Source organism: Diabrotica undecimpunctata, chromosome 3 (assembly GCF_040954645.1).
Source record: "Diabrotica undecimpunctata isolate CICGRU chromosome 3, icDiaUnde3, whole genome shotgun sequence".
Taxonomy (NCBI): Eukaryota; Metazoa; Arthropoda; class Insecta; order Coleoptera; family Chrysomelidae; genus Diabrotica; species Diabrotica undecimpunctata.
The window spans coordinates 75,802,613-75,824,235 of record NC_092805.1 but is presented as its reverse complement, the minus strand read 5'-3'; the positions used below and the strand labels follow the sequence as shown (position 1 = coordinate 75,824,235).

Below are 21,623 nucleotides of genomic sequence, written 5' to 3'. Positions count from 1 at the left end.
TTTCTTAAATATAACACTCTGTATATTATACCTTTATTGAAATCTCCACTTCAATACCAGTTCAACCGTATAAAATTTCGATTTTATGTAGTCAGGAACATTTTAAAACGATAAAACAAAAGTCTAGAAACGCCCAACCGCCTCAATTTTTTTAATTCAACTATGTACAACTAAGTGGCATAGCGGAATAAGAATGTCAAAATTTCCCCAGAGGAAACTTTCCAAAATTTTGGGGTATTGTTCGGCAACACAAAAACTGAGGATACACCAAACTTTAGCACAAAATACTGACACATAACCTCAAAATTCAATAAAACGTGAAAAATCGTTTTTTGGCCATAACTCACTCAATTTTTACCATAATAGATTTCTTTTTCAAAATCAAATTAGGACTTTCGCGTCGGTTCTCCGGTGTTTTCACCATTTTTGAGTTATACCTTTAGTTAGAGAGACGCTACTCTTTTTAAAATCATTAGAGCTATCAGTTGACATCAATACCTTTAATTTGGACCAAGATGAACCAGATTGGACTCTTATTAAACTCTGGATTAAACAATTATTTTGAATTTTAATGAAGATAGATGATCCGTCATACCTTTCTATGTCCAATTCAAGAAGTGTAAAATGCTCTTTTGCATCTTCTAATAAGTCTTCCTTGTCTTTTAACTCTTCTCTTAGCCCTCGCAATTCATCTGACATTTCACCGACAAGATTCTGGTAGTGTACAATTCTATCTTCTAATTCTTTCTGTGATTTACCATTAGGTTTTTTAGGTGAATCATCTTCTTCATCACTTGAGCTGATCGTAATAACTTGCATTTCAGCAATTCTTTCTTCGTATTCTTTTCTTATTCTGAAAATTACAATACCACTTAAATTGTTGATATAAATGTTAAAATGAACCACTATTTCTACTAAACCAAGATCTAAGATATATATATATATATATATATATATATATATATATATATATATATATATATATATATAGATTGAACCAATTTAAAACGGAACATACAATTTAATATATGTCTGTTTGAACTGCATTTGAAATAGTGGACCAATATAAAACTTGGACAAAAATAAATCCATACCCGGTGATAGACATTGTATAAAATATCGTTCAACTATCTGTCTCCTTTAAAGGAAAGAGGAGCTTGCCTAATAGTCGGAGAGATAGAGCCGAAATTTTGAACTGATCAGTAATATGACATTTCTCTATTGGAATATATTCATTGTAACTGGGTTAAGACTTTGCCTTACAGGCGGACACCCCTCGTGGTACAGGGGGTGGCTATACAGGGATGAAGTTGTCATTTTTTTCGGAAAAATTAACGATCGATAATATGGCTGAACATTTGCCCAGAGTAAGATCTTGGTATAACTAGACGAAATCCCAAAGGGCGGACGCGAGAGTGGATACATAAGGGGTGGCGGACAGGGGTGAGGTTGCAATTTTTTGGGGAAAAATTAACGATAAGTAATATGTCCACCATTTTCATGGCTCATTATTTAGCCCCTAAAAACTCTAAATATAAAAGGGCGGACAGCTGGGTTGGTACAGAGAGCCATAAAACGGGGTCAAATGTACCACTTGCCTGCGCATTTTAGGTCTCGGTAACAATTTTCAAACTGATTTTATTATGATATTTTTATACCGATTGATTTGAAAATTTGTATGCTCACTTCTGTTACTACTCTGAAAAGCGTCAAGTAGAGTTTTCCTCAAAATTTTCCAAAAAAATTTCCGTAAATGAAAATTTTCGTAATTTTTTGAGGTAAAATCTAATTTGTAGAATCCTTTCGATTTTCAAACTTTTTTTCCCATAAGAAAAAAAAATTTAGAAAAACTTTAAAAATTTCGTCATTTTTCTCACTCTCATTGATGTCATCACATTCATCATCTTCGTCACTTTCACTTTCAATAATATCACATTCATCATCTGCTTCATTTTCAATCACTACTTCTCGAACTGATTCTGGCATCTGAGGTCCACTAAATCATTTGAATTCATATGTTTCATCTTCAAACTCCCAACCATGTTCTTCAACAATCAATTCTGTTGGTACTTTTTTATGAGCATCTGTCCAAATATTTGAAATATAATGAGCTCGCAGTAGATGTTGGTGTAATTCATCTTGACATGGTGGTAAGCTTGAAGCATCGAAATTTTTTAGTTTTTTTTTTAAGGCTCGTTTACATCATGCAACTTATACTGCCGGTTAAATAGTGAAACTCTGACATCGTTTACTTTTCTTTTTGGAATTGTTCTCGTCAGTCCTGTTCCATATAAGTGACATATGAAAGTTTCTAAGGTTTCAAAAACTTCATTACAATCGAAGTCAGTTTCACCAAGTTGAATAAAAGCATCTTGATACTTATTACATTTAGCGCATGCGTCTAGAATTACTGATCTAAATGAACGCGCATAATATTTTAAAATAATAATGATGCAAAATTAATGTCCAAACAGAATTTGTAAAATTATAATATATATATATATATATATATATATATATATATATATATATATATATATATATACCCGGTATTTAGGCGTTCCACTCCCTTCCGGTAGGGATCTATGGAGGAGTATCACCTAGCCGCAAGCCCTTATCTCTTGCCGTACTGCTCCACCATAGGCCGATCAGATACCAGCATATTCTAGACTAAGCCGCAGATTCATTTTAACTACTGCGTTAGCCTTTTTTTTGTTTGCTATTCACCGAGCCGGGGATTTGAACTGACATCTCTCGCATTGAAGCGAAGGAGAAGCCAGCCGCCCAGCCCGCTTGGCTATCCGATCGACCGACGATAAAATTATAATTAACTAATGAAAAAAAATTCAATCAATTTGAAAGTTAAAAAAAATATTGAAAATATCTACAAAGTAAATTTCAAAACTTAAAAAATTGATAATTCCACTATTAAATTGATTTTTATTAATAATTATTTGTAAAATGTTAAAGGAATTCTACAAATTGAATTTTACCCATTGATAAATAGAAATAATATATTTTGTAATTGATTATTAATGTAATAATAAATCAAATTTTTCTTATATCTGAACAATCATTATTTATGCAATATAAATTTAAAAACCTTTTTATTGTAATAAAAAATAAGTAAAATTACTATTTGTTATACCAAAAATATTTAATAGTTAACATTATAAAATTACTTTAATTTAATAAAATATCAAATATCAAACATTTATTCAATTAAAAATTAATTCGTAAAATATTTATATTTAAGAAAAAATGTGATTTGTAAAGTAAATATGACTTTAGTTTGAAAAAAAAAACATTATCATAATATCATTTTAAAACTACAAAATATTCTATAAAAGATTCAGACGATGACGTAGAGTTTTATCAAATGTTTTAGAAAAGTTTTTCTAAATTTTTTTTTCTTATCGGAAAAATTGTTTGAATATTTTTGGAAAACAAATCATGGTATAACTTACAGAAAATCGAAAGGATTCTACAAATTAGATTTTACCTCAAAAAATTACGAAAATTTTCATTTACGGAAATTTTTTTGGAAAATTTTGAGGAAAACTCTGCTTGACGCTTCTCAGAATAGTAACAGAAGTGAGCATACAAATTTTCAAATCAATCGGTATAAAAATATCATAATAAAATCAGTTTGAAAATTGTTACCGAGACCTAAAATGCGCAGGCAGTGGTACATTTGACCCCGTTTTGTGGTTCTCTGTACCAACCCAGCTATCCGCCCTTTTGGATTTAAAGTTTTTAGGGGCTAAATAATGAGCCATGAAAATAGCGGACATATTACTTATCGTTAATTTTTCCCCAAAAAATTGCAATTTCACCCCTGTCCGCCACACCTTATGTATCCACTCTCGCGTCCGCCCTTTGGGATTTCGTCTAGTTATACCAAGATCTTACTCTGGGCAAATTTTCAGCCATATTATTGATCGTTAATTTTTCCGAAAAAAATGACAACTTCATCCCTGTATAGCCACCCCCTGTACCACGAGGGGCGTCCGCCTGTAAGGCAAAGTCTTAACCCAGTTACAATGAATATATTCCAATAGAGAAATGTCATATTACTGATCAGTTCAAAATTTCGGCTCTATCTCTTGGACTATAAGGAAGCAATAAGTGGTTTGACAGCATAATAACTGCTTGTTTAGTCTAGTTTTTTCAGTGATTCTAGGCAACCTATTTGGGTGGAGTTTTGACTTGTTCTTGAATGAGTTCCGAATCCAGCAGCCCGCTGAAGTATTGGATTTTTATAATATAATTATTTGACAACCTTTTGTTGGCCAACCACCTAGAGCGGAGTTGAGCCGAAATACATTGATTTCGTATGTTCCGTTTTAAATTCGTTCAATCTGTATATATATATATATATATATATATATATATATATATATATATATATATATAAGATGTACATTTAGATAATAATATAAATATCTACTTAGGATTTAAGGTGTTTATTATCCAATATCAAATATTGCATATATTACCTAGAATGTATTTTAAATATAAGAAAAAGTATTATGAGAATTACATTGAGTGATATGACAATAATTATTATATAATGCAGGGAACCAGTGACGAAGTAAATTTAAACAATCTTAATCTAGAAAATGTTCCAATCCAACTGTTCCAAACAAAATTGAAATAGACCAGTCCAAATAGTCGAAATAAATTAATCTAAATAAAAAGATAACTGGGATAGAAAATACATTGTATGATGATGCTACCCAACAAGAAACATCAGATATAGATATCAATGAACCAAATGACTTCCATAAAAACGAATCTTGTAGATATAAACCAAAAAGGCAAGAATAGTCTAGAGAGTTTTAAAAAATCCGTAAAACCGTGAAGTGAAAACTGAAAATTGAAATTAAACATAGATTTCATCCTATTACAAAGTTACAGCAGATTTACCTTAACAACAAGCTACGGAATCCCAAACTCCGAGTCCTGAATCACAAAATAAATGGAAGAAAAAACATAATGATTCAAAATCAAGCCACATAGTTTTCTCGAAATGTCATAGTGATTCACCTCAAATTTTACCTAGGCCTATATATGGACAAGACACATCTGGAGAACCCATATATGCAAAAAAAAGAATAACGTCTTGACACCGCATACACAATATATTATTGATCACTAGGAAGAAAGGCTCAGTTATCAATACGAAACAAACTACTATTAACACGCAGTATCATACTTAAACTGGTTTGTATGTATGGAATACAGCTGTGGGGTACTACTTCAAAATCAAACCTAGCAATCATGAAACACTTTCAAACAAAACAAGGTGTTACGAGAAATAAGCGACGCGTCATGATTTGTATGCAACAACAATCTAAGTGCCAACTATGAGTGGAATGATATTGTCTTTCATTGATAAAGATTTAAAACGACTGAAGAACCATTCGAATAGGTTGGCATTAAATTTGTTGTATAATAGTCAACAAGTACTGATTGCATAATAAAGGAAAAAATGACATATTTATTTTTATCACTTAAAAGAGCATCTCTCCTATCCTAATGTTATTTCCCAGACCATATTGCCCGTGTTAGTGTGCCTTGCAGTTTTCACGTTGAAATTTTGGCGCTAAAATTTCTTATTTAGATATTCATATAACATTTCAGCTTCCTCGTCATTTGATACGCTTATTGATGTATGCTCATTTATGGTTTGCAAGTTGTATCTTTTATTTACAGTGATCTTAAAGAGTGTTTCTACTGGAAAAAATAATTTAGTAATCAAGTGGGTCCAGTACGCCGCTGGTATAAAATCGCACAGTCGATGTGAATAACGCTCTTGGAAAAATTGTCATTAAAGTGGTTTAAACACACACAAAATTAGTAAAACATTAGATTCCGGAAAAATAGTGACTAAAGTATCTTCTGTGTTAATCCTATGCGCGTGTGCTGCTGGTGCCATGACCGAAGAGGCGTGCTCCGACCCATTTTTTTATGACAAGTGACATCAACACACTCGACAAGAAACAAACTTACTTTATAATTGTATTTTTTAATAGTCGTAAAATAAAGATTTTAAAAACAAGAATTTTCCTTCTGATTATCGCAGAAGAACGTATATTTGTTATAATCAAAATTACGAAAACCCTTTTTCAGTATATATTTATAATATTAATCAATTTAAATTTAAAGAATAAGACATTTCGAACCAAAAATAGTGGGATTTATTTATATTTTTGCTTATATATGACATATAACTTTCACTATTATAAAGGATTTATGTATTATATATATATATATATATATATATATATATATATATATATATATATATATATATATACATTGAAATCAAGAATATTATAGTTAATATAATCGCATTAAAGGGACTAAATATTTAAGGACTAAATATAACAGGTAGAAAACTAAGTGAAACAAGACGGGCGCGTTACTGATAAAACAAAATAGAGAAAGGTCACCTGAAAAAAGCTAGCCTCCGATGGGTTGACTTGGGCAAAACTTTTAACGCTGAGACTTAGACTAAATGATAATAGTTGTGGATAATACCCCGGAAATGTTTTTAGTGAAACAAAAATATATTTTTAGCGCTTTATTTTTTAGGTGTTCCAAACCGGAACACGACAGCTCGATTGAAGAGGACAAAGAAGAGCAACATAAAAGTAAGAAAGCTCCAGACAAATGCATAAAAAAAGCAAGTACAATATTAACGAACATGCAAGAGATTAAGAAATTGCTGAGTCGGATGAGGCAAGAAATTAAAGAAGACATCCTAAAAAGCAAAACAGAAATTAAAGATGAAATCAAGGATAAGAAAAATGAACTGGAAGATATAAAGCAGAAACTTAAGCAAAACAAAGTAAAAACAGAAAATTTAAAAAGAGAAGTAGAAAAGAAAAAAAAATGGGAGAAAGAAAACGAAGAACTCAAAAAAACATGGAGAATAGATTAGAGAATATCAATAAGGAAAAAATACGCAATAAATTAATCATATTAGGACTTGAAGTAGACCTAGAAGATGAAGCGAGACTAAGAAAATAGAAATTAAAAGTGCGTTTAAGTAGGATACAAGAAATGTATAATATAAACAAAGAGCTGGGAAGACAAACAGAAAATACTGCAAGAAAAAGGTAAACTCAAATACACAAGTGGCGAGAGAGAAATGTATGTATATATATGTATGTATGTATATATATATATATATATATATATATATATATATATATATATATATATATATATATATATATATATATATATATATATATGTATGTATGTATGTATGTATATATATATATATATATATATATATATATATATATATATATATATATATACATACAGGGTGGTCCTTGAGTAATTGTACAAAAATAAACAGTAGATTCTGCACTTTAAAATATTACGATTTAAGCCAAATTGCTTTAATAAAATGTTGATATTAAGAAAGATACAGGGTGTTAAAGTGCAAAATTCAAATTTTATTTTTCGCTATAACTTTCATGTTTGTAAACATTTATGCACAAAAATTTACAATTGGGTACTTTTAAATATGAGAAATTATAATTTGATGCACACTTTGATGTACCTAATAGAGGGCGTCACTTATGCCACATGTGGTATAGATTTGCACTTAACTTTTTTGCTCTTTAAGTTACCTGTATTTGGGATAAAAAATATTAAAGATACATTATTTTAACAAAAAAAAAGATATACTTCTTAATAACCTCAAAACTCAACAGTTTTCGAGATAATCGCATTTTAAAAATCAGCTGCATAATTCTGATCTAAGGCAATTACTCCAGGCAACGAAGAAAAAATAGAGAAAAACAATAATACTTCTGAATTTTGGTATAAAATACCTTAAACTAAAGGTAATAGTTAACAAAATATTAAATAAAATAAATATTTCAGCAGGATAATTAATAATAGGATTTGACAAAATAACAGAATAATAGGATTTTACATCAAACATTTTACGTTTTATGGTAAATTAAACTCATAATCAAAACATTTTGTTTACAAACCAAATTAAGAAATAGTTAAACTAAACAACATAACTTTATTTAAAGTAAGTGTTCGATATGTCCACCATTTTCTTTAATTCATTTGTCAATATATTCCATAAAAGATCGTCTCATATTAAATAGCATCATTGGTTCTAAAGAAACTGCTGCAGTATTTATTTCTTCCCATAGTTGGTTGCGAATGTTTATGGGATTCTTATAGACACGTTGTTTTAATGCGCCCCATACACCAAAATCAAGCGGATTAAATTCGGGGTTACGTGGTGGCTATAATGTATAATAGATGAATATATTCTTTTGGATACATATCCAAATCTTATGCGATATTATGGAACCCCATCTTATTTGTCGCAGAAGTTAAATAATGTAGTAAACTGTGATGTATTTCGTTCACTGGTTACTTATATACACACTGAATAACCTATCGATGACATTACTTATTTATATGATTACGTTACAGCACAGCTTACGAGTAACTATAATTACATCTCGAGCAAATGGACTATTATGATTTACTAACGAACTAATATTATGCTGAACTAAATTGCCTGTGTGTTTACTATATTTATAACAATATCGGTTATTAGAACAACGATTATGTTTTTGTAAAAATGCTGAGTCTTTCAGGTTAGATTTGTAGCAAAAGTATTATGAAACAGGACACATATGTGTTATTCAATACCTGTGCTCTAGTTTCTATTTGTCCTAATAAAAATGGGTAAATAATTTACGTAATGAACAATAAGTATTCTTTTCGCATTTTTTTATAAATTAAATAATTATGTCAATATTTCACCACATTGCCAAGGAATATGACTACCACGACCAATCCAACGTTCAGAAAAGTTATATTTAAGTATGTTCTAACTGCCTTCTCTCTAGAATGTGATGGTGTACTATCTTGCATAAACCACATATTTTGAGTTTTTAGCATTTTACAATAGAGAAAAAGTAATACAACGCCATTATAGAAACTTAAGAAGCGATAGCAAAGGGAAATTGTAAACATGATGACGGCCAACGTCTGAATACGGACACGGTACCTAAAGAAGAAGATGAAATATCTTTTCTCCAATAAGACATTTAGCACCCATAACAAAGCATTTTGTGATGTTACATTATCATCTTTAAGTTGTTTTAATAAGAATAAACTATGAATTATGCGTATCTACAGGTATTCAGTGCTTTACCGCACAAAATCAAACTCAGAATTATTGTGCAGCTAACTTATAAAATGCATTTATCTCGAATACGGTTGAATTTTCAGGTTACTAACAAGTATACCTTTTCTTTGTAAAAATAATGTATCTTTAATATTTTTTTAACACAAATAGAGCTAACTTAAAGAGCAAAAAAGTTAAGCGCAAATTTATGCCACACATATGGCATATGTGGCGGCCTCTATTAGTTACATTAAAGTAAGTATAAAATTATTATTTATCCTACTCAAAAGCATCCAACTGTAAATTTTTGTCCAAAAATATTTACAAACGTAAGTTATAGCGAAAAATAAAATTTTAAATTTCCACTTTAACACCCTGTATCTTTCTTAATATCAACATTTTATAAAAGCAAGTTGGCTTAAATCGTAATATTTTAAAGTGCAGAATCTACGGTTTCTGTTTGTACAATTACTTAAGGGCCACCCTGTATATATATATATATATATATATATATATATATATATATATTTATATAAAATAAAGTTTTATTCTATTAATGACTGCAACCCCAAAATAAAACTTACTTTATTTTACATAACGTGTCAGTCAATAATACCTAACTACTTTATATTTATATATATATATATATATATATATATATATATATATATATATATATATATATATATATATATATAAATGCAGCGTTAATGTCCACGGAAGCAAAGAAAAGATACCAGAAACAGCAAAACAAGAGAGAAGAAAAGGAGCAAAAGTAAAAATCAGATATCAGAAATTAGAAGTAGATGACAAGGTGCTGAAATAGAATGCAAAAGAAAATAAACTCATAGATACCGAAAATGATCCAAAAAACTAGAAAAAGAAGAATGGATGGATGAAAAGGAATCAGACAATGCAAACGAAGAGGAAAATGAGTCAAGGTATATTCAGAATAATAAGAAAAATACAAAAAAGACAAATGACAAGAAACATTGGAACATGGAACGTGAGGACGCTGCTGGAAACTGGAAAAATGGAATAACTAGCGACACAGTTAAAACAGTACAAGATAGATATTGCAGGAATTCAGGAAACCAGATGTGGGGGGGGGGGCATGGAAAAATCAAAAAGGAAAATTATACAGTATGGTATGCAGGTGAAGTAAAACAGGGATATGAAGGAGCGGCTTTTATGGTGATAGGAGAAATGAGACATAAAGGAAATGGAAAAAAATGGAATTTAAACCCATAAGTGAAAGAATATCATACACAAGAGTAAACAGCAAACCGAACAAGTTGTCCATAATAAATGTCTATGCACCCACAGAAAACAGTGATGACTTGACAAAACAGTAGTTCTATTAAATACTAAAAGAAAACGCCAAGAAAATTCTGGGAGAAGATATATTAATCCTTATAGGAGGAAATGACCTTAGATCTCACAGAGGGGTCAACATCGATTCGGACCATATGCTAGTGATTACAAAATGTAAAATAAAAACAACGAAGAACGAAAGGTAAAAAGCACAAAGAAAATGGGACGTAGATAAATTGAAAGAGAAATAAGTAAGAAGATCTGTTCAAGAAGTAAATACAGAGATGCAGTTCCAAGAACAACAAATGGAGGAACACTGGAAAAAAATCAAACAAGGAATAAACAACGCAGCGGAGAAAGTGGCTGACAAAATGCAAAATAAAAGAAGCAATAATTGGTCTGACGATGAGTGCAAATTAGCAGTGGAAGAAAAGAATAAAACAAGATTGAAATGGTTAAGCACAAGCAAAGAAAAGGAACGAGAAAAATACAAACATCAAAGGCAAAAGACAAAAAATTATTTAAATCGAAAAAAATCAAAAAGGACTAGAAATTATGAACGAGATAGAAACAGAAAATAAAATACACAATACAAGACTTACAAGAGAGTAAAAAACCGAATAAAATTATAAGAATGATAGAAATGACAATGCGAGATTCCCAAGTAATAATAGACACCAGAAGAGAAAGAACATAAATAATAAAAATAAAAAATGGAGTAAGACAAGGAAATGCGCTCTCAATGGTACTATTTATTCTATCACTAGACAAAATAATAAAAAAGCTGTCAAACGCAAAAACTATAAACAAGAATACAGTACAAATAATAGGATATGCAGACGATATAACCATAGTAGCAATAGATAAAAAGGCACTAAAGAAAAGCTTACAAGAAATAGAAAACGAAGCTAAACTGAGAGGACTGGAAATGAATGAAAATAAAACAAAATACATGAATTTAAGTAAGAAAAAGAAGACACAAATAACAGAACTGACAATAGATGCACACAGTTTCGAAGAGGTTGAAACATTCAAATATTTGGGAGTACTTAATAGTCAACAAAAGAAATGAAAGTGTATATATGAAAAGAAGAATTCAAGCGGGAAATATAGTGTTTTAAAAAATAAAAAAATGTTTAGAGATAAGAAGATAAGCCAAAACACAAAAATGAAAACCTACAGAATGACCATAAGACCAATAGTAGTATATGCTGCAGAAACATTTACATTAACAGTAAGAGAAGAAGAGCAATTGAAAGTTTTTGAGAGCCAGATTATCAGAAAAATAGTGGGACCAAAGAGGGAAAACGAAGAGGATGCAAGACAATGGATGAATAACGAAATACAAAAATGGATGGGTCAAGAGAACATAGTTACAGCAATAAAAGCACAAAGAATTAGATGGTATGGACACATAATGAGAAGAGAGAAGAGCAATCCGTTAAGCGTTATAACGTAATAAGTTAAAAGAACCAGAGGCAGAACTAAACTGAGATGGAGATAACAAGTGGAAGAACACTTAAGGAGTATGGAACTTAGAAATATAGAAAGGACAATCAAAGAGAAAGAAGAATGGAAAAAAGTAGTGGAAACACAGCGAAATCACACCAGAAATTATGAACGAGATATATTATATATTATATATATTGTAGCGAGATTAAATAAAACGAGCGGTTCGAATTTATATAAATATATTTATTTATAACTTTACAGTTCGGTACTCTCTTATCAACTAAACTAAACTTTAACATCGCGTCATATATATACCAAAAGTATTAAGTTCCAGAACATTCGGGAGTTGTCCCACCTCTAATTCGCCTAAGTGACCTATTGTTCTTTCTCTCACTCGATGGATCGCGAATGTTTTTGATGCCTTTTTCAAAATGCAACCGTTACCTGGGGCATGCCGAAAGCATGTTCATAACACTGCTCCCCTCTTAAATCTGAGCGTCCCGATCAGCAACTCTATACGTAGACCCAGGATGGCGGAATCTACAGGACTCTCCAGCTCTACACGAACCCCTCAAGAAGAAATAACAGTCTACAGACTTTGAAGGACACGATCTCTTCGGGTTAATACAACACACAGTAATTCGTACGCCGGTTTCTCGGAAGATCACTTCAAGCATGCTTCTGACAATCTTCCAATCCAGATTTTCTAGTGCATGGCCTATCTTGGGTAAGGTCAAATTCTTGATGTCATAATTGCACACGATTTTCTTCAAATTAGTTAGAACACTCCATATATCCTCGTAGCTTGCCCTGTCTGTATACGACTTCTATACACCATATACAGCAAAGATCGAGGACCATCTTCTAATCTCAGTACTCTTCTAACTTTAGGCTGCCGATTTATTAACTCGTCCAAACGACCGAACTTCTTATAAAATACGGATGAGATTCCTTTAGTCGTCTCAAGATCTTGTGCAACACAGGCTAGAGAGACGTTATGCGGAACACTAAAAAGATCCTGCTGAACTTCTGTGGTCACGCCGAATCTAGCACTCTTTCTCCCTGCGTAATTTGACATAAATTCATTAAATCTTGTTCGCCGGTCATCTTTGATCTCATGTTGAAGGGTTCGTGCTTCTTCTGTTTCATTTGAGCCAGCATAAGGTGCAAGACGATTTATGTGAACTACTTTTGGTTTACCTTTCGGCAACTTCTTAATTCGGTATATTACGTAATTTATTCTCTTTTTAATTTCATACGGATTTTCCCATTGTCTATGCAGTTTGGGAGACAAGCCTCGACGACGTTGTGGATTATAAAGCCAAACAAGATCACCTACTTCATAGCTTTCACTCTTGCATCGAGAATCATATTGATCTTTCATTCTGTCACTGGCTATCTTGATGTGTTGTCGGGCAAGTTCATGAATGTTGTTCATTCTTAGGAATGAACAAATGAATGTGCTGGTCCCAATCTCTTTGATGTTCTGATACAACCTTGGACAGGTGTTTACCCATTGTTCGGTTCATTCTCTCGACCATTCCATCTGATTGAGGATGCAGGGGTGTCGTTCTGGTCTTATTGACACCAATCAATTTACAACGTTTTGGAAAAGGGTTGACTCGAAGTTTCGCCCTTGGTCGGAGTGGATCTCCAAGGGAACACCAAATCGGCTAAAGAATTCTTTAACAAGTACCTCTGCAACGGTAGCAGCTTCTTGATTTGGTATCGCATAGGCCTCAGTCCATTTCGTAAAATAATCCATGGCTACCAGGATATATTTATTTCCATCATTTGTCTCTGGAAGTGGACCTGCAATGTCGATTGCTACTCTTTCCATAGAACTACCAACATTGTACTGTCTCATGGGTGCCCTCTTTTTACCAACTGGACCATTACTGGTTGCACACAGTTCACATTTCCGGCACCATCTTCTTACATCATCTTTACAGTTCACCCAATAGAACCGTTCTCGAACCTTTTGCAGAGTCTTCGTGATACCAAAGTGTCCACCTGATGCACCGTCATGCAACTGACGCAATACTTCTGACACTTTACTTTTAGGTACAATCAACTGAAGCTTAGTTTCTGTACCATCATCGTTCTCAAAGGTTCTATACAGAAGATCATCTTTCAGCACTAGGCAATTCCATTGGCTCCAGTAACACTTGACTTCGGGACTACATGCACTAATGTCCTGCCAAGAAGGTCTTTCACTTCGACGCATCCAATCCAATACTCTTTTTATACATGGATCATCTGCTTGAGCGTCTTGTAGCTGTTGAGGCTGCCATTGATCATTAATGACGCTGGTTCGTCTCACGGGGCAAAGTCGTTCTTCTAATCTAAGACAGGAATTACAGTTTGCACTGCATCGCCGTTTTGACCGAGTTTCTGCATTTGAATGACTTTTTCCAGCCCAGTGTTCGATCTGCTCTAGCTTTCTAACTGTTGTATTATTTTCTTGCAATTTACGACGAATGTGACCTACGTCGTTACCATTCCAACATCTGGGTTCACGTCTCTTCGGCATCATGTTACGAACTACTTTCCGTACGATTTCCTCCAGACGTTTCTCGTTTTGTTCGTCGCTCTCTTCAGAGGTTCGTACTCGATAGCTCCGTGAAGCTTGACTAGCTGTTTCATGTTCCAAGGCAATAGCACGCGCTTCATCTAAAACTTTCGGTCTTGCTAGTCGTAAAGCTTTCTGTAGTTCACTGTCTCTCAACCCATTGACGAAGGCATCTACAACAATTTCTTCCAAAATGTTGTCTGGTGCTTCTGGATAGGCTAACAGCGCTATACGAGCAACATCTGCTTCAAATTCTTGCAAACTCTCACTTGCTCGTTGGATTCTACTTCTTATTTGTACTTTGTAGACTTGTTGTAGATAGGCATCTCCGTAACGTTTGTCTAGTCGAGTGAACAAGGTCTGGTAACATTTTTCTTGACCCTTAGGAATCGATCTTAGGATATCTGCAGCATCACCTCGTAAAGCAGCAGTCAAGGAAACAGCCTTTTCTTGTTCTGTATAATGATTGGCTGTCGCAATAGCTTCAAATTGTCTAAGGTATATGGACCAAGAAGACTTTCCATCAAATGGTGGCAATTTGAATCTCACATTATGTGTCGTTTCGGTTCTAGGTAATTCTTCTTTCACTACCGGATCTAAGGCTACCGTATTAACTGGTGGTAGCACTTTTGTGTTAGTTATCATGGTCTCTAATTGTTTGATCTTCTCTTCTACTTTATCGAATGTTCTTGAGACTTCTTCAAATTTCTCATTCTTTTGATTACATACTTCGTCGAATCTTCTAGACATATTTTCGAATTTCTCGTCGTTTTGTCTAGCTACTTCTTTAATAATTTGTGAAGTCTCGTCGAATCTTTTAGATACATTTTAGAATGTTTCATCGAATCTTTTGGAAATTATTCATTCTTTCTAGAACTCTCTTCGATCATTTGCGAGACATTTTCAAATTTTCCATCAATTATTTTAGTTAAAACTGCTTCTTCTGCTGATTGAAACTGGAATGTCTCTGGGTCTTCTCCATTCTTGTTAAGCACAGTCTTCAGTCTTTCTTGGAGTATCTTCTTGGACCCACTGCAGTCTTCATCGCGTTCTTCTAGCTACTCACGCAACTGTTTTGCTGAAAGTTCTACTAGCAGCATCTTTGGTCAGGCACACACTTTGTGCTTTTTAAATGTTCTTTTATACAAAGATCACTACCGAACTACGCGGATGTTCCCGACGAATAATACTTTTTTTTTCAAAAGTCTTTTTCAAAAGTCACTGTTGAATTTATTTTTTCTTTACTCACACCGTAACACCAACTGTAGCGAGATTAAATAAAACAAGCGGTTTGAATTTATATAAATATATTTACTTATAACTTTACAGTTCGGTACTCTCTTATCAACTAAACTCTACTTCTAACATCGCGTCATATATATACCAAAAGTATTAAGTTCCAGAACATTCGGGAGTTGTCCCACCTCTAATTCGCCTACGTGACCTGTTGTTCTTTCTCTCACTCGATGGATCGCGAATGTTCTTGATGCCTTTTTCAAAATGCAACCGTTACCTGGGGCATGCCGAAAGCATGTTCGTAACAATATTATACCCCCAAACGACTGGGTCTCTATCTGAATTTAACCATCTTCTACTACTCCGGCCTACAATAAAAGACATACCCATGCCAAGAATTAGACGCGGCAGACAGGAATTATACATAAGAGTAACTGTGTGAATTTGATTCGGATTATTGGACATTTGCGAACCAATGTCCAAATTAAATAGTATTAACGTTAAACTAGAAAAATTAATTTCAGTAATGTACAGTGTGTAAAAAATGTAACAAAAATACCTTTGAATAGATTCTTGTTTATCTTTTTTGTGCATTTCAATATATCTTGCAATACTTTCCTCATAAACTGCGGAAATTCGATCGGCATTTTCTACCATTTTTTTCTCATAGATTTGTATGACACTATCCCTTTCATCAATTATTTTATCGATGGCCCGATGCAAATGCTTGATTTCTTCAGATTTTTCATCTGATGTTAGGCCTTCGCTTAATTCTTCGTTAAGACGGTTAACTAGAGTCTGGAGTCTTCTAATCTCTTCTTTAGCTCTATTGTATTTCTTCGTAAGTTTTTCCACCTCTAGTTTATTGGCTAAAAAATCAATATTAAAATATTGACTACAGTTAAATAACAGTTAAATGAATATTTCTAAACTATGGAAATAGTGAAAAAACTATTGTAAAAAGCCAATAACAAAATACAGTAGTTATATTGTAAAACATTAGTTAAAAAAAGTTCCTCTGCAGTTCGGGATAAAAGATACAGCTTTTAATTAGCTTCTATCTTGTTTAACATATATGCAAATGTGCTATTGAAGAAACAGATATGTGAAAGAATTTGACTATAGAGCGTTCCAAGTTAAGAAAATAACATTGCGGAGATAGGGCCATGTATTTCTTATGGACGATAGAAGCGCAGCGATGCCACGATGAACATAAGCACGATTCAGGGTTGTATAATTATTTGTATTTTCGTTTTCACAGACATGAATTAAATTAATGTTTTTTAACGTAATTGACCAAAAGTGCCCATTCGAAACAAGAGATGAAAAGTAGGGAAAATGATTTTAATTAAATAAATAGTATTTACAAAAGATAATTTTATTTTATCTTATTTTAATTATAGTAACGACAGTTTATTTGTTTTTCGGTAAGAATATCATATACCATGAATCATAGAAATCAGTAGAAAATATTGCTTAGTTAAATCATACACTTTGCCGGCTATTAAAGATTTAAAAGCAAATAAACGGACCGCTTTGAATGCATATATCTAATTACTAATTGCAACTTAAAGTAATGCGGTGTACGTATGTCAGCGATTTTATGTCGTTCTCTGAGACTACATAATGATAATAAGGCTTTGTAGTTCTTCAGTTGTTATTCTGACTTTACAGTTAAATGTTAATTGAAAATGGAAATTCGAAAAATATATCGACAATCTAGTAAACCGCATGCCTGAGAGTTTTGGCAACACTGATCTCCATAAGCCTAATGTTATTTTCTTAATGTGGAACGCTGTATAGAAATAAATAACAACCACCTCTTTACTCTGAATTTTACTGATAAAGAGAATGCTAAAATGTAAAAATTATGGACTAAAAATTAACAAAAAGAAGGGAAAAGAGTAATTATATAGAAGTTATAGAAGGTAGATCAATCGTACGGGTCTATTGAGAGCACAAATACGTGGGATCCCATATCTGAGAAAGAATAAATAATCCCATGAGATAAGTAATCAAATAATACCAGTGTAGCGAGTGTAGTATTAACTTTTTCCAAAATCTGGAACATAACCAAAACCGAAATAATAAAAAATATATAAAATGCGACAAAAAGGGTCAAAAATATGTTACTGAATCGAATTAAGCCTTTTCATATCTACAGAAATAGATTTTTGTGGAAAGCAAACTTCTTGACCAGATTGACAATGTCAGCAATGGTGACTCATGGCAAGATCTCATATAAATCTAGACGTGGTAGAAAATCAAGTAAAAATCTCCATCTGTGAGGAAAAAAAAATTTCATTAGCTTATCAAGCAGGAGAGAGATAATTTGGTTCTTAAACCTTTAATATAGCGAATTATATCTCAGTATTCATCTCTTTACACGTTCTAGGAATTCTAGTGTACATTATGCGAATAAATGTATTCAGAATATGTTTCCGGGAATTACACTGTCCAGCTATGAAGACTTGGACAAAGAAGTGAGAAATCAATTACAAAAAGCCAATAGACTCGCAGGATGCCTTAATAACACTATACGGCGAAACAGACACATTAACACTGAGATGAATTTATAAAGCCAGTGTAAGACCACTAATGCCATATGCCTCAGAAACAAGGCCCGACACAGCCACAACGCAAAGGCTACTGGAAACGAAAGAGATGAGAGTACTGAGAAGAATTACAGGAAATACGCTGAGAGATCGAAAGAGAAACACAATAGAAGAAAATGTAACGTACAGTGTACAAATGAATGGACATAAAACAGAAAAAAGAATGGAATAACCACAGAAGCAGAATGGTGGTCACCCGTGTCGTCAAAATAGCAAGAGATAAGTCACCAATCGGCAAAAGAAGTATCGGACGATCGCGCAAAGGATGTACAGACAACCTTCCATAGAGGTATTAATCAGCCAATGAACAAGTAGAATTGCTTATAAAGAGGAAAAAGAAGAAGATTATGGTTCATTAAGCTAAAACGTCTGCAAGTACTGTCAGTTAATCGCCAGTCAAAATTTACTTTGATGGCCTTTATTTAAAATAAATAAATTCTAGAATCATCCTAAAATGAATGAACAAATCACAAACCAACAAACAATGTTATAAGATTGTTACGATAGATGGTGACGTGTCGTATGACTCAGAACGGTAAACATGTTTATTACTAGTATTACTAGAGTATTTTCTAGTAAGAAGATCGACGGGTCTCCCTAGGCCAAATAAAACCAGTCTGAGCTTCTGGTTTCTTCGATGGGGGATCGCCGCTTCACCGTAATTCTCGAATAACAGAATTTTATATTTATAGACGAATTTTGTTATGAAGAGAACAGTTAATTTTGAAGATTCGCGCCGCGTTTAAATTGTAACGTTCGTATAGATAAATTATGTAATTATTAGTCAAATAAATTGTTGTACAGTGGTTTAATAAATTGATATAAATTATCGTGTTTTAGTAAATTAAAATAAGAACAATAAATTAGAATTAATAAAAACATTACAAGATACTCACTAACAACATCCTTAAATCTTGGAGAATTTTCTGCCTTCATTAATATAGAAAATCTAGTTTCTTTTTTAATTGGTTTAGGTAGCTCTTCTTTAACAATAACACTTTTAGCGATAGCGGAAAAATTGAGAACATGTACTGTTTCATCAAACATATTCCTTGAAGGATTGATGTTAACAATCATCTCTACATTTTCATGGCCTAGAAGGGCAGTTTGGAAAATTTGTGTCAACTTTGATTCTCTAAAAGGTATTAATCTACTGTCTTTTATTTGTTGGCATTTTCGTATATTCTCCATGCATCTTCCTACAAACGAAAAAGTTAAAAATAAAAATTTTGAAATCGCAGAAATTATTTGTGGCATCTTAAAGCAATTAACTGCGATTAAAGTATACTTAAAAAGATATGTCCCTTTACGACCGATTTTCAGTGCAGTTGGCCTTTCTACATAATATTTCGCAAAATATCTAACGTCTTTGCTTAAACCATTCATTGGCCAGTCTGAAATTTAGGTCAAAGGTTCTAGACACTTTAGCGAGGAAATAAAGAATACAACTCTAATAGTGAAAGCTATACTAGTGAGTTTCGATGTAGTTTCACTGTTTACTCATGGTTGTAGATGGCCAACAGTTTCATTCTAGTAGGGACTACAGCTATGTCATTACTGTAATTTGTCAATTGACACACACGCAAGAAAAATGGTTGCTGGGGCATCGACCAGAGCAAATTAACACAAAACAAACCTCGGCTCGAGACCTTGAAAGAATACCATTAACACCCCAGTCCGCAACAAAGTGTTGTTAAAAACCAAACAACTCTAACGAGCAGACTAGGTCATACAGCAACGTTACAAAAGTATTCAGGTTGGCGGTGGCACACAGACACCATCCTGACACTCATGATAAGGAGAGAAAGCGAAGAACTAGGCGCGATAAGGCGGTAGAAGAGGTCCTAACAAAATCGAAGGCACTCCACAATATATCAAATGAGCATGTGAAAACCAAAGTTGAAATTAAGACTGCGATAATAGCCCAACACAATATTATGTTAAAGGCACTTCAGACGAAAATGGAAAACTACAAAGAAAAAACGGAAAAGATCCCCATAACGGAAAGAGTCGAGAAAAGTGCCATGAGTGTACAAGCAGAAATAGAAGATATATAAAAGGATATGGAAAGGAGGAAAAAAAGAATGGAAGAGGAGATTGCCGCTCGCTTAGAGAGAGGAGTGAGTGAAGGTGAACATAAGAGGTACGTTTGCGAAGAATGGCCGGAGGGTGGCTTTAAAAGCACAAAAGAAGCAGAGAGAAGGGAAATTGTCCCAGCAGGAGAGGAAACAAAGATAAGATAATTACGCTGGATGGGCACAAAGTCCCCCTCCACAAATAGTAAAAGCTAGTAAAACAGCGGCTGACTGACAAATTCAAAGAAAGGACTTTAAAAGACAAATGTCTTGAATTGCTGGGAGGAATGGGACAGCGTTAGGGAGTGTAACAATACGTCGCATTGCGGAATCTGCAGCGAGGACCACAGGATAGACTCGGAAAATTGTCCTGAGTTCAGGAACCTCGTAGCCGAAAAAGACTAGGGAAAGAAGCGCAAGTACGCCGGTGGGAGGAAGATTAGGCCTTTAAATTCAACTCTATTAGGGATGTTGCTAGTCTCAGAGCAAAATAAAAAGATTATGACACAAGGAGGCTGAATCACGGACAAAAGGCAAGATGTAGCAGTTTATATTAGAAATAGAGAGCCGGGGATAGCAAACCCTGAAAATTTGCCAGAGGAAAGAGTTATTCCTAATCTGGGATCATGGAACCGTCACAATAGTGGTGACATATATATATATATATATATATATATATATATATATATATATATATATATATATATATATATATATATATATATATATATATAATATATATATATATATATATATATATATATATATATATATATATATATAGTAAACTCTTAAATATTGGGGAAATCTGCAAGAAATACTCTAATGTGTATCAATTGTTTCGCCGAACGTTTTCGCCAAAGAGAATTAATTTGGCTTCTTCAGGGCTGAAAGAGAATAAATTATAATTAGCTACCATATATTATCTATTAAAACATTATTGATCTTACCGTAACTTAGAATTGTAGAGTTAGAATATTAAAAAACTTTGCTAGTAACATAGTGGTGTTTTTTGTTACTATGTGCAAAAAAAGTTTTTTATAAGGATTGAAATGTATGGTAGCTTCGAACTTGACACGTAAAGGCTTACCCAAGGTTAATCGAAAAACCCAATGCAACTACATTTAAAAGGAGGTAATTCTTTGAATTGTCGGCAATAACTAAATTTTTGATTT

General features: G+C 32.9%; 1 protein-coding gene across 4 annotated transcripts in view; it reads right to left on the bottom strand.

The window, feature by feature from the left end:
* sub (kinesin family member subito) overlaps positions 1-21,623 on the bottom strand; it is a 245,003-nt gene that overhangs the window by 108,068 nt on the left and 115,312 nt on the right. For all 4 annotated transcript variants that reach the window (XM_072526082.1, XM_072526083.1, XM_072526084.1 and 1 more), the window contains exons 4-6: positions 19,270-19,572; positions 16,318-16,627; positions 596-853 (exon numbers count right to left, since the gene is read on the bottom strand). In XM_072526082.1, coding sequence (XP_072382183.1) covers positions 596-853; positions 16,318-16,627; positions 19,270-19,572 — 871 coding nt within the window. The remainder of the gene's footprint in view (positions 1-595; positions 854-16,317; positions 16,628-19,269; positions 19,573-21,623) is intronic.